The 15,372-nt window shown below is 34.7% G+C and overlaps 1 protein-coding gene and 1 non-coding gene across 2 annotated transcripts; both read left to right on the plus strand.

Annotated features, from left to right (window-relative positions):
• The first annotated feature begins 4 nt into the window (after positions 1 to 4).
• LOC123564056 (rho GTPase-activating protein gacV-like) lies at positions 5 to 14,088 on the plus strand. The gene is made up of 5 exons (XM_053526077.1): positions 5 to 267; positions 8,770 to 8,846; positions 12,444 to 12,518; positions 13,288 to 13,375; positions 13,954 to 14,088. Exons 1-5 carry the CDS (start codon positions 136 to 138, stop codon positions 14,086 to 14,088), a joined length of 507 nt encoding a protein of 168 aa, XP_053382052.1. The 5' UTR covers positions 5 to 135.
• Positions 14,089 to 15,059: 971 nt separating this feature from the next.
• LOC123565102 (U2 spliceosomal RNA) lies at positions 15,060 to 15,249 on the plus strand. The gene has a single exon (XR_006689094.2). It is a non-coding gene; the product is annotated as a U2 spliceosomal RNA (small nuclear RNA).
• The last annotated feature ends 123 nt before the right edge of the window (positions 15,250 to 15,372 follow it).

The following is a 15,372-nucleotide window of genomic DNA, read 5'->3' on the forward strand; positions in this document are numbered from 1 at the left end:
TTAAGTAATGTTTTGATTAAATGCTGATTAAATATTTTAATTTCGTTGACAGTTCTTTTACGACAAACAAACCATTTCCGGGGACTGCCAGCGTGGAAAAAAATTGCTGCGTCAAGTACAAATTTAGAAAATAATATGTCAGAAAAAGCAACAGAAGCAGAATCACATGGTGCAGAGGTTGACCTTCCACCTAAACAAGCAATGGAAACTGACGCTCCCCCTCCCTATAATCCACCTGCGCAGACAGGACCAGATGCACAGTTTCAGGTGATTTTTTTCATGTTTTGACAGTAACTTTGGAAACGTTCAATATACATTTGTTATTCTGAATATCAAAAAAAACTAAATGAATAGCAATATAGGCAATGGTTCGTTAAAATCAGTTATATTCCAAACCAATTTTCAGAAAATAAAAAGGCCCAGGCAATGCTGATAATTTTCTTTATCTGCATGACCATCATGCCAATTATTTTTCTTATTTGTGCAAGACTTGTGCTGATTATTTTTGTTACTCGAAGAACAGTCATGCATGGGAAGTTGTGCCAATCACTTATTTTCCATATTGCTAAATATAAGTTGTATATATTTAATTAGTTATCCTACTTATCAGGTCTCCAGTTAGTCCAAATAATAGGATATTTCGGGACAGTGTGATAACTTCCGACTGTTGCTGTCTCTGTCACGTCCAAACTTATTCTGCATATTTCTGTTAGGAAATCCCTAATTAAAATCCGTTGGGAACGTTTTCTGGTACATGTACAAAGTATTTGTAATGATTACATCTCTGATAATGAATTTATGTTGAAATTAAACTCACTGATTAAAGCATAAACTTGCCTCGCTGACATTTTATGAATACATGTATATTTTGTGTTTTATTTCTGTAATTTAGTGTCATATAGGCAGCCTGCTGTTATTGAAACCGTTGTCAGGGTAGATATCTCCTCGCACCTGTATCATGATTTTCGAAGATATAAGAGACTTACTCTTATTTAAAATTATGGATTAGATTCAACCCATATGAAGTTTCTACATGAATATTTAGAATCGGTAATCTTTTCTAATGACTCAGAGACTGGTAAAAACAAAAAGTTCTATACTTTTGTGAAACATAAAAAAACCCAGACAATCATGGTGTAGCACCCTTAAAATCTGAAGGTAAAACTTATACCAAACCATATGATAAAGCAACAATTCTAAACAAACAATTTGAATCTGTTTTCTCAAAACCTAAACCAGTCAGTCTTAAACAACTTTGTGAATTAAATCTTTTTGAAAGTGACAAAATTCAGCAAGTAAATAAAATGACAGATATAGATATAACTGTAGAAGGTGTTTTGAAAATGCTCAAGGATCTGAATCCTAACAAGGCGTCTGGTCCGGATCAGCTGTCACCAAGATTACTTAAAGAACTTTCTCTCGAAACAGCTCCTTTTCTCACTTAAGTCTTCCAGAACTCACTGAGACCTGGTATAGTTCCAGAGGACTGGAAAACTGCTATCGTTGCACCTGTATATAAAAAGGGTCCTAAATATAAAGCTAGCAACTATCGGCCAATCTCCTTGACATGCATAGCCTCCAAACTAATGGAGCATATCATGGTCTCTAACATCATGCGCCATCTCGACAGCAACAATCTTCTCACACCTTTCCAACATGGCTTCCGTTCCAAACATAGCTGTGAGACTCAACTGTTATCCTTTACACAAGAAATTTTTGACAGTCTCCAATCTGGAAAACAAACAGATCTCATTATAATGGATTTCTCGAAAGCTTTCGACAAGGTCGATCATCAACTTCTTCTCTATAAACTCATGAAACTTGGAGGTCAACAAAACATCTCTATCTTGGATTCAATCTTTTCTTAGTAATAGCTCTCAATCTGTAGTAGTTGAAGGCTCACACTCTGATTCTCTACCAGTTCTATCAGGGGTTCCCCAAGGTTCAGTGTTGGGTCCTTGTCTCTTCCTTTGTTTCATCAATGACCTTCCCGACTCTGTTAAAAGTAGAATACGCTTATTTGCTGATGACACCATCATATATCTCACCATCGACTCATTAGTAGACTCTAACAAACTTCAAGATGATTTGACAAAATTAGAAGAATGGGAACGTAAATGGTCTATGGAATTCAATCCTGATAAATGCGAAATCATAAGAATCTCCAAAAAAAGAAAAAATATCATTTTTCCATATAAACTACATAATCAAGAACTAAAAACCACAGAAAATGCTAAATATCTTGGGATTACTATTAGTGATGACTTTAGTTGGAAAAAACATATTGAAACTACATGATCTTCAAAAGCTAATAACACTCTCAGATTCGTAAAAAGAAATGTACAATGTTATAACCGTAATATCAAAGAAACTGCCTTTAAAACATACGTCCGCCCACAATTAGAATACTGTAACACCATATGGCATCCATGGCAGAAAAACTTAGCATATGAGATAGAGCTGCAGCCAGATATGTTATGAATGATTACTCATACCAAAGCAGCGTAACATCAGTGCTTGAAATTCTTAAATGGCAGACATTAGAACAGAGAAGATTACATGCATCTTTAATTATGTTGTATAAAATATCACACAACCTCGTCTCTGTAGATCATAACCACCTGACAGCCTCTAGAAATTTAAACTTTATCATTCCATCTTCAAGAACACAATATCATATGAACTCCTTTTTCCCCCGCACGATCAGATACTGGAACGCCTTGCCTTATAACATCAAGGACAGTGTGAACCTTCAGTGCTTCACATCTGACCTAGACTCGCATATGTACTAATGTCATCATCCTGTTTTTATTTTTAACAAAGCTGTACATATTACTGCTCTTACTCTCTTAACACATGCATATCATGTATCATGTAACATAGCAACATGTTTTTAACAACTGCCCCGACCTCGCAGTCATGATCAGAAATTGATTGTTGGGAGTATCCCCGTAGATGTAGATGTATTAATGTTTAATTTATTAAAGCAAGTAAGTCTGAACAGTATATTATGACTTTTTTGGATTTTTTTAAAGTCTTCATTTTCCTAACAGTAAAATGCAGATATGGGTAAGGCTTAGAGAGATGACAGCTATAAAATATCAGATCATAAATTAAGTCATCATGATAAGCCAAATGAGTAAGGCTAGTCTCCAGTGTTCTAATTTGTGGTGAGATGCCATGTGTTGATTTCATTTAGTTGCTGCATACCTTATAATTCTAACATTTTAGATGACAGACTTAAAGAAATAATTAAACATGTATCTTTCATAAATTGCAAGAAAATAAAGTTCTATACATCTACTGGTATGTTAATTTTGATATTTTAAGACTCTAACTATGGAAAATACACAAATTAAGGACAAATTACACACTTCAATTACCATTGTACTTAGAAGCTTAATTTTGTCATAATCATTGGCCCCGCATTAATTACAGTAGGATATTTCTAAGCGTATAGATATGAGGGCAGCACCAGGAAGTGATCAGAATCTGCCTGGCTGGTGAGGAATAAACACCATGGAAATAAATGTGTTACAGACTCTGCCAAGCTGCTGTGTGATTATTATCATTGTAAAATAGATAAAATAATATATTACCAAATAATATTGGGTTCTTGACCTCCTAACATAGTCTGAGTCCTTACTCAAAACATTGTGTTTCGTTTTGGGGCCACGACGATAGGAAATTGACATTTTGGTAGATCCTGGGAATAAGAAAAATAATCAGCTGGACCGTCATGCAATAGACACTTCCAAATATAAATGGACTAATGTTTCAACATTTACAATTTCTTTTATGTTTATGAGTAGACAGTAGGCCATTAAATTGCCAATAAAAGACATCATTCTGATAAATGAAATATCGCTTACTTTTCCTTATATCAATGAATGTGACTATTTTAAGTCATTTCTGGGTATGTTATAGCTGTTACATAATTATGTAACAATGCTGTCAGCCTTTTTTGTGCACCTAGTGATAAATTTTGTTCATTATAATTTTGTACAATAATGAATACTAGAAAATTACATGCAGTTTTGTTGATTTATATAGTTTCAAGAATCTTGATTTCTCGAACTCTCTTACCTCAAAATCGAAAACATTTTCAAGCTTCATTCCAAAAACACATGCACAAAATATTATAATTAAGTTGAATTTCAGTTATTGCGAAGTAAAACACTCAGTCCCTTGGAATTCGAGGTACCTAGTAATTCAGTTGCATTTTACTTGTGTAAAATTTCCAGTATTGTAATTATGCGAAAATAGGTCAATTTCAGTGAATCCCAATGTCAGCATCTTCAGAGAGTGTTTCTGGTGAATTGAAATATTATAATGTTTTGACTCAAGAATACTTGCTTTTTGTACTAGGTAATGATAGTAGCAGATTCTGTGAAAAGAGACAAAAGTCACTTGATATATTGATAAGTCCATCAGAGATAAACTCCAAACTTTCATATTCATTTGCCGATCCTATTCTGTCGTTCATTTCGCATGAACACCAAAAAAAGTTGTCATTTCTTATATTTACATTTGTATTTCGTTTCCATTAGTAAACAAGATTATAATAAATCTAAATACCATAAACTGCACACATTTTGTTGCATTTAACATTTAAATGAGCTTCCCGGCCATTCTGTTCACCAGACAGAACAACCGCGACATCATCTAAGGAACGTTCTCCCTGACTATACGCGGAAGTCGTCAAAACAGCAACCCGTTACCACTTAAAGCAGTGTTGACGTTACATTCGCGCATTGCCTTTTGCTGTTCATACAAATGAACGTCATAATTTTCAATGAAAAAAATAGGGCGAATGTAAATATATATATATATTGATTAGTCCATCAGAGATAAACTCCAAAATTTCAACATATGTATTTTTAGCTCACCACAATGAATGCTGCAAGAGCTATTGTGATACACCTGGCATCACTCAGCATCGTGTGTAAACACCTTGATAATGATTCCCAGCAAGGTCATATCTCAGTTATTACTCATGACAACTGAATGAAATGTCACATGCATCGTTTGCCGTGATAATACCAGCTGAATGATATAGATTCTGTTACTCTAGCTATCATTTTGATGAAATATTCTTATTAATAAAAATTTCATTTGAACCAAATTCTGTTTGTGACCGTCATCAAGTTGGTATCTCAGTAACTACAAATCGCAACAGTTACTGAATGAAACTTCACACACTTCTTTTCACTGATATCACCAAGTAAATGACATACTCACTCACTGTGTGTCCATAACTCTTCAAGTCTCTTGCTATCACTATGTTGAAATTATGCTTCTTTTTGTACTTAGGCATTTTTAAAAAGATATTTCAACAAAATTTTGTTAGTTAGTATCTCAGGAGTTATTATCTCAGTAGTCATTAACTTCAGTGTACATCACAACCTAAGGAATCAAGTTACACATCTTTGCCATGATAATACCAACTGAATGACATGTTGATAATGTTGTCATTTTGATGAAATTATGCCCCTTTTTTAGGTTGCTGTGGCAAAATGTCAAGAGCTATTGCGGTATCTCTGGTATTATTAGTTACATGGCTTATTGTGACTGAATACAGGATATATGAGCTGCGCCATGAGAAAACCAACATAGTGGCTTTGCGACCAGCATTGATCCAGACCAGCCTGCGCATCCGCACAGTCTGGACAGGATCCATGCTGTTCGCTAACGGTTTCTCTAATTCCAATAGGTATTGATAGTGAACAGCATGGATCCTGACCAGACTGCGCGAATGCGCAGGCTGGTCTGGATCCATGCTGGTCGCAAACCCACTATGTTGGTTTTCTCATGGCGCGGCTCATATGCTGTCCAGGAAATCCAAAGACAGTGTATATCCTAAATCTGGCCTTGTGTTCACAAAACATTTTCAGTTTCAGGTGAGTTTGATAAAGAAACTTTAGTTGTCATTTACATCTAAATATCATGATTAAAACTAAGTTTAATAATAACTATTTTCAAGTGACTATTCAGTAATGATGGTCAGTCTCAGTTGGAATTTAACCTTGAAGTTTTAGTAAAATTGATATTAAAATTTCAAACTCACCTGAGACTGAAAAATGTTTCGTGAACACAGGGCCTGATCACCAGCGAGCCATGTAATGATTTTAACTTAACGACTACACTTTACTTATTTTCTGAATTCTGACATTACTAAAGTAAATGCAGTTTAAAACAAAATTCAGTTATCTTGCTGACTACTTTGTAATTCAGTATTTGCTGAATAAATCATTAATTACTAAGACAACAATGATAGGTGGTCACAAAGTGATACATGCAAAATTTTAGCAAACTTTGGGGTTTCATCCTTTTTCCTGTTAAGTTCTAACCCACACATTTTATGCGAAAAATAATTTCTCTCAAAAATCCATAAAAGATTTCATAACCATAATTGTTTTGCATTTTTACAAAATTATGCCCCTTTTTACTCACCTGAGCAATGCTCAGGTGAGTTTTTCTGATCACACATTATGTCTGGCGTCCGTCGTCAGTGTGACTGTCGTCTTGTCATCTGTCAACATTTAGCTTGTGTATACGATAGAGGCTGTATTTTTCAAATGATCTTCATGAAATTTGGTCAGAATGATTACCTTGATGAAATCTAGGCCAAGTTCGAAAATGGGTCATCTGGGGTCAAAAACTAGGTCACTAGATCAAATCAAAGAAAAACCTTGTGTATGTGACAGAGGCTGTATTTTTCAATTGATCTTATGAATTTTTGTCGGAATGATTACCTTGATGAAATCTAGGCCGAGTTTGAAAATGGGTAATCTGGATCAAAAACTAGGTCACTAGGTCAAATCAAGGAAAAACCTTATGTATGCGATAGAGGCTGTATTTTTCAAAACTTATCTTCATGAATTTTTGTCAGAATGAATACCTTGATGAAATCTAGGCCGAGTTCAAAAATGGGTCATCTGGGGTCAAAAACTAGGTCACTATATAGGTCAAATCAAAGAAAAACCTTGTGTATGCGATAGAGACTGTATTTTTCAACTGATCTTTGAATGATTACCTTAATAAACTCTAGGCAAAAGTTAGAAAATGGGTCATCTGGGGTCAAAAACTAGGTCACTAGGTCAAATCAAAGAAAAACCTTGTGTATGTGATAGAGGCTGTATTTTTCAATTGATCTTCATGAATTTTGGTCAGAATGATTGCCTTGATAAAATCTAGGGCAGATTGGAATATGGGTCATATGGGATCAAAAACTAGGTCACTAGGTCAAATCAAAGAAAAACCTTGTGTATGTGATAGAGGCTGTATTTTTTCAATTGATCTTCATGAAATTTGGTCAGAATGATTGCATTGATGAAATCTAGGTCAAGTTAGATGATGGGTCATCTGGGGTCAAAAACTAGGTCACTAGGTCAATTCAAAGAAAAACCTTGTGTATGCGATAGAGGCTGTATTTTTCAATTGATCTTCATGAAATTTGGTCAGTATGATTGCCTTGATGAAATCTAGGTCAAGTTTGAATATGGGTCATCTGTGGTCAAAGAGTAGGTCACTAGGTCAACTCAAAGAAAAAACATGTGTATGCGTTAGAAGCTGTATTTTTCAATTGATCTTCATAAAATTTGGTCAGAATGATTGCCTTGATGAAATCTAAGTCAAATTTGAACATGAGTCATCTGACATAAAAAACGAGGTCACTAGGTCATATCAAATAAAATACTTGTTTAAACTCAAGAGACCACATTTTTGGTCCAGTTCTAATGAAAATTGGCCAGAATATTTTTTTCCATGAAATCCCTAGGTTAAATATGTTTACACTGTTATGGTGTGTTTCTCAGGTGAGCGACCTAGTGCCATCTTGGCCCTCTTGTTTGACTTTATATTCATTCAACTGACAAGGCTGTTATTAAATAGTCAAGTGTTGCTTTCCTCTGACAGCTCTTGTTTTTATATGGCAAATATTTTTCAATGCTATTGCTGCCCAACAACTCTTGTTTGTTATATGCAATTATGCATGTACAAGTATTGGCACAATTGTTGTGTTTGGAATGTTTATGGAACATACATCAGTTTTCTATCAGCACTTTTTTGTTTTAAGTTTCAATTATTTATGCAACAACATTAAGGATTTTGTGTGTGTTTTTCTCTGCATTGGCTGTTGAAAGGACGAAAAGCAAACACACATTATGTATGTGGTGCGGCCTTGCTATGTTCTTACAGTTGCAGATGAATACCGATGCATTCAATTTGCCGGTATGTCAGATTAAGAAAGTTTGTTGCCGTATTGATGTCAGTGTAACAGCTTGATTTGGTTTCTAATGTACATGTAACGTGATCAATATTTGTTTAACGAGCTATTCTTCTCTTGAGTTATACTTCTTATGTTGATACTTGAACAAATAACAAAATACATTATTGCATTTCATGACATTGCTGTTTATCATACTTATGTCTTTTAGTTGAACTCCACCATGATACACTGATATTTCAATAGTATCATTTTAGAAGAGTTGTTTTGAAATTTTTCTTAGAAATCTTTAGGAGTGTTACCTGTGTTAATACTGACTAAAAAAAGAACAGCTGACGTGAAACTTTCATTAGCCATATGTTTCTAGCTGAGTGACAGTGGAATAATGGACCATATGCATAGTGGTATATAAAGCTTCAAATACATGTACTTGTCTCGTTAACTTATATAGATTTGTGTTGAAAAGAAGTTGACGTTGCAAAAATTGATATAGATATCATACAGGAGTGCATATTTCAGACAAAATGTTTTTCTCGTTACAGATGTTTATGAATCCAATGTTTGCTGAGCTTGAATCAAGAGTTAAAGAACATGAGAAAATTCTGGACAAAATAAATGAGTAAGGTCACAGTTTATTTTTAATGAAAGTGTTTTGATTCTTTTGGAGTCTTACGTGGTTATGTAATAGGATCTTTTCTTTGAAGTGCCTGCTGTAGGATTTTTGTATAATGTAAGTAAAGAAATGACTTCAGTGAGACCATTTTATATATTCGATCACAGACATATTTGATATGTGTAAGCATTGGACATCGGAGTTCTGATATTATTAGGTCTCCTAACTCTGTAGTAATTGCACTGCCCTTCTGTCTGTCTGTGTCCAGGCTGTTACATAAACCAACTACGGTCAAGGTCAGGAGGCTTTAAAAGGCCATTACTTTGTTATTAATTATTTGTAATCTGATTTTATTGAAAGTAAGTATAACTATATATATCATAGGGTTGTAGTTTACATTGTACAGAACATGTTAAACTACAATGTTAAACCGAGTCTGCTATTATTTTGCAAAAATTTGCTTGGTTGCATTCTATGCTTCCAAAGGATCTTTTTATAGACTTTATTAACTATCACAACAGCAGTCTTTAAGTGCCAAGTGGCGGCTTTAAGAAGTCTCCCCATACTTGAATTCAGTTTTGTTACCGATATATTTTTTGGTCCTTTGAGATCATGGAATCCATTCAATATCTGTGTAATAAAATTCCACTTAAAGCCGGTGCTAGGGGGCGTGATGGGTGTTTCACATTTCATAACCTCTCATGAACATAATCAAACCTAGTCTGCTATGATTTTGCTTGGTTGCATTCTGTGCTTTCAAAAAATATTTTTATAGATTTTATTTCCTATCTACAAGGTCAGGTCATTGTCAGAAGAGGTCACAAAAAGTCTTAAGATTTTATCTTAGAGACTTTTTAGAAACTCTTTCTTGTCCAAACCATACTGTTATAAACCCAGTTGTGATTTTTATTAATCCCCCGCCGTGGCGGAGGGATTATAGGAATGGTCTGCGTCCGTCCTTCCGTCCGTAACAAATTCGTGTCCGGTCCATATCTCCTAAACCCCTTGAAGGATTTTCATGAAACTTGGGTCAAATGATCACCTCATCAAGACGATGTGCAGAACCCATGGGTCAGCCTTGTCGGTTCAAGGTCAAGGTCACAACTCAAGGTCAAAGGTTTGAGCCTGCCATTTTGTGTCCGCTCTATATCTCCTAAACCCCTTGAAGGAATTTTATAAAACTTGGGTCAAATGATCACCTCATCAAGACGATGTGCAGAACCCATGAGTCAGCCATGCCGGCTCAAGGTCAAAGTCACAACTCAAGGTCAAAGGTTTGAGCCTTCCATTTTGTGTCTGCTCTATATCTCTTAAACACCTTGAAGGAATTTTATAAAACTTGGGTCAAATGATCACCTCATCAAGACGATGTGCAGAACCCATGAGTCAGTCATGCTGGCTCAAGGTCAAGGTCACAACTTAGGGTCAAAGGTTTGAACCTTCCATTTTGTGTCCGCTCTATATCTCCTAAACCCCTTGAAGGATTTTCATCAAACTTGGGTCAAACGATCACCTCATCAAGGCGATGTGCAGAACTTATGAGTCAGCCATGTCAGCTCAAGGTCAAGGTCACAACTGAAGGTCAAAGGTTTGAGCCTTCCATTTCGTGTCCGCTCTATATCACCTAAACCCCTTGAAGGAATTTTATAAAACCTGGGTCAAATGATTACCTCATCAAGACGATGTGCAGAAATTATGAGTCAACCATGCCAGGATTTTCATCAAACTTTGGTCAAATGATCACCTCATCAAGAACTCATGAGTCAGCCATGTCAACTCAATTAGGTCAAAGTCACAACTGAAGGTCAAAGGTTTCAGCTCTGTATCTCCTAAACCCCTTGAAGGATTTTCATGAAAATTTGGTCAAATGATCACCTCATCAAGACGTTGTGCAGAATTCATGAGTCAGCCGTGTCAGTTCAAGGTCAAGGTCACAGCTAAAATCAAAGGTTTTACCCTTTCACTATCCATAGCAGTGGCGGGGGATTTAGCTGTCTTTCAGACTGCCTTGTTTTTACTAAGACACAAGTATTGTCACAACATTGTGATATGCTCTGCTTACAATCTGTGGAGTTGCTTTCAAGGTATTAAGTCAAGAGCAGTCAGAGAGATAGCTCTTACTTTGATTTCTTGCCAAGGCCATAACTTTGTTACCCTTAATGTGAATTTGTTTGAGTATATATCCCAACATTGTAGTGTACAGTGAATAGAATCTGTTGATTTATCGTAAGTTCAAGGTCAGGAGGGCTCAAAAGGATCATTAAATGTCATATTTTCTTATTTGGGGCATAACTTTGTTACCCTTAATGGGATTCATTTAATTTGGTAGAAATATTAAAATATTGAGGTACCCACTGCACCGAAATCTTATTTTATCTTTAAGGTCAAGGTCGTGAGGGATCAGAAGGATCATAGATACTGCACTTTCTTGTTTCGGCCATAACTTTGTTACCTAAAAATTATTCAGATTTTTAACTTAGTACAAATACTGAAACTTTTGTGGTGTTCAGTCTTCAAATTAATTTATCTATCTTTTAAGTCAGGGTCACACAATGCAGGAAAGATCAGTTTCTGATTTCATTTTGATTTAGGAGAAGTATTCATCACAACCTTTAATATGTGGAGCCTAGCCTTCATTTGCAAGGCCAAGGTCATTGTTGGTCAAATGGGATTATGATACTAAAGTTTCTGATGCAAGCCATACCTTTTACACAATGTCTTCAATCCCAGCAGGCATTTTTTAACAACAGTCGTACATTGATAAATGTTTTGATTCAACAATTTCCTCGGAGTACTGATGTTTTTCAAAAGCCCTCTTTCATTATCAGAATTTTGTCCAGCGTCCACATTTCTCATTAAACAGCTTCTGTCTGTCAATATTAGATGTGTTGTTTCACTTGATTGGTGCTTAAGGAATTTTGTCATTTGTAGTTGTAGTAAAATATATGTTTACGAAACAAAGCAAGAAAAGTATTTCGTGCATATTTAATGGAAGTTTTCATTTTTTATCACCAACACCAACAAAACTCACAATTGCTTTTATGCTGTGTTTGATGTTGTAACAAGATATATCTCAACATATAGTCCATAAAATACTTATATAAAGCCATCTGTTACACTGTTACATTGTTATGTATAAATATATGTGTGATAAAATCATACTGATATGGTTTCGGAAAATCATTACATGTACTTTAAAAGCAATTGCATATGGTGTCCTGTTAAAGCCACTTTAAATTGGAGGTGGTTTTAATTAAAATTTCTCATGTTTTCATTCCTGGGATAATTTGACAATGTGTCCAGGTTCCATAAATTTGCCAGTGCTGATCTAAAGCATCATATGGCATAGCTCACTATGCAAAATTTTGTTTTTCTTTAAATTTCAGTCAATTACTATTCCATCAAGATAATTATTGTTAGTCCTTTAAATTTGACTAGTATCTACTCTGTTCAGTAAACAATACTACTAGCCAGATTTAACAATCCTCGGAAGGCTATTAGCATGATAGTTATAGATAATTATTGTGTTATAAACTTTGCGAAAACTGTTTATTGTTGTTTTAATTGTAGAATTTACACCCTACTTTTACCTGTCCATTTCAGAGATATGAAGAGAGAACAAGAAATGGAGAGAAAGGCAAAAGAACAGGCTCATCTGCCTGGACCATTGAAAGGGAGGCAAGTATATGTATATGGATTTTTAACAGTGCACCATGTCTCTAATAATTCTTGTAGAATGGCAGTGTATTATAATTTTGTACTACTGTGAAAACATATACATGCAGGGGTATGAGATTTCACGGTTTTGGTAAAAACAGCAAATTCTTGAGTATATAATTGATGAATTTTGAATTGAACGTAAAGTGAATGGGAATTTTACTTTTTCATTAGGGTTGAATTTTGTATATTGACTCAGCTACAAAATCCACAAAAATTAGTCCCATACAAATATAAATGGTTTCACAGTATCCATAAAATTTGTCCAAGACAAAAAAGATTTAAAGATTGAAACTGGCAAAACACAGTTGATTTATGGTTGAAAGTCTATTTTTACAGCAACAAAATTGAAACATAGCATTGTCATAGTAGTTACCTCCATTGCAGCTTTTTGTCCAAAAACATGTTAATATATTCTGTGTTATAACCCTGAGTGGTGATTTGGTAGAATGCACAATTACTAATTTTTTGTTTATGCTGATTTATTTTAGTTTGATTGTGATGAAAGGTTGAAGTTGGGATTGAACCCAAGACCTCGGGGTTGAGTGGCTGACACTTTAACCACTTTACCACTGCTCCTTGTCAATGCAAAACTATTGTGAGCAGACTAAAGAAGAAAAAAAGATTGTATTAAGGAATCATGTACTATAGTATTGCTTTCCTTAACAGCCCTTTAACTTCTTGCAAATTGTTCTTATAGTTTCTGGTAAGAGTTTATGATGTATTTCAGTGGGCAAGAGCTTTCAGATGTAATGAAGAAAGTAGAAGAGATGATTGTGTATGAGATTGATGAAGATGAAGAACAAGAACAGGAAAATGTAAGTTTCTAAACAATGATACATTACAGAAGCTTAGTCTTGTTATAATTGAGAAATCATTTTCATGTTATACTGAAAGAATAAAGAAACATGATACGCAATATCATGTTCTGTATTTCATATTAAATGTTGCCTCAAAGATAAAAAAATCATATTTTCATCTTAGATTTTGGAAATTTCTGTAAAATGAATTTAACTACTGTAAGCATTGTTATAACTAAACAGTAATAATTATAGCGCTGTTAAGGCTAATTCATAGCATGGCCCACCATGTGAAAGCTTTGATTGTTCATTTACAACAATTCTTAGACATTTTCTTCTTGTGGATTTTCTAAGTTTAAATGGAGTATCAAAATGTAGCAAAAAAAAATCTTTTGCATAATCTTTTGCAACTAATACCTATTATTGACAAGAGCTGAAATACCAGTTAAGGGGCTAGATTTATGAGAAAAGGGAATACAGGCTTTTTATTGCAATTGCTGCTGTGCCTTGTGATATGTTCTTAGAATTATGTCACTAGTGGAAATGTGTTAGAAAATATAAATTTGAACTGATTTATTCAAATTTTCTAATTTCAGAAAGAGGAAGAAAAACCATTTAGTTTCATGGATACATGGCTTGAGGCCCGACGTAAGAAAGCCCTGGGCCAGGAACCAGACGAGGAAGAGAAACAGGAAGTAGAACCACAGAAACCTCAAAAAGACAGGAAGTAAGACTTGCGTTTCCTTACAATGTTTTTTTCTTGCCTGCTGGACAGGATTTTACCATGCTTTTTCGGCACTAGAAAAACTCATCTTACACCCCAGGATGTTGTAATTTATGAATGAATGTACCTCATAATGGTATTTATTGATTCTTGAAAAATTATTTGATAGTATTTCAAGAAAATGAAGCAATATTTCAGTTCAAACTTGCCTGAAGCAGTAATATCTTCAGCACAGTTTTTGCTGTCTAGTTGAACTATTGATTATTGTTTTGTATAGAAAGGTGAAATGAGAAAACACAGATAAGTATAAAATGATCTTAATACTGTATAATGGTTTCTATTTGTGTGCTTTTACTTCCACTTAACCCTTATCATGCTGAAAATGATTGATTCTGCCTTTGCGGCCAGCGAAGATCATGATCTGCACTGTTCGCCATTCAATCGGTAACTTTTTGGTATGCACCCCTTTTAACAGTTAATGGTACTGTCCAAATTGAAAGATGGACAAGTTCATAATAGAAATTTGGCAGGGTAAGGGTTAATATAAGGATTCTAAAATTCAGTGAATTCAAAAAATGATTTAAATTTGCACCATAGACTGAAAAATGCTGCATGCTTTGTCATTAAGATGAAAGAAAGCAATTCTTACTTACAAGAAGACAACTACTTATTTTCTATATTTATTTCATACACATTTATAATTTTGCATATTTTATCAGTATTTATCAATTGAATTAAATTTGTCTATAACAACATAATAACTTTTACTTTATCCTATAGATATTGAAGTTTGGTTAATGTACACACTATTTTTGTTGCAAGCATAAAGAGTGTTGTACTCCGTTGTAACAACAAATTTCATGTATAGTAGATTATTTTAGCAAGTGAAAGCCTAACCTTAAAAGAAAATTTTTTCAGTTTTTGACAAAAAAAACCTACAAATTTTATATTTGAAAGTTTGTTTCTCCTTTTAGCACTATCGCTTCTCGCTTTTGGCTAAGATCAAAGTGTAGTATCTGTTCTTATCAGCTTAATATCTGATACGTCCCCCAATGGGGACTTCGATATTAAACTGATTTTTGGACACAGGTGAGATGTTAGGGGCTTGCTCCGCTCTCGCCACGGGTTGGCCCGGTATTGCAGTACCTCCGGGATCGGCCCACTCCCCTTAACGGGGAAAAACAAGAAATCAAATAATAAGAAAAAGTAGTCAGCGCCAGGGCATTCTGTCTGTCTCAGGAACTTTTACAGAAATAATAGGCTCTTTAACAAGCTCAAGACCATTTGCGCA

This window comes from Mercenaria mercenaria, chromosome 2 (assembly GCF_021730395.1).
Source record: "Mercenaria mercenaria strain notata chromosome 2, MADL_Memer_1, whole genome shotgun sequence".
Classification (NCBI taxonomy): domain Eukaryota; kingdom Metazoa; phylum Mollusca; class Bivalvia; order Venerida; family Veneridae; genus Mercenaria; species Mercenaria mercenaria.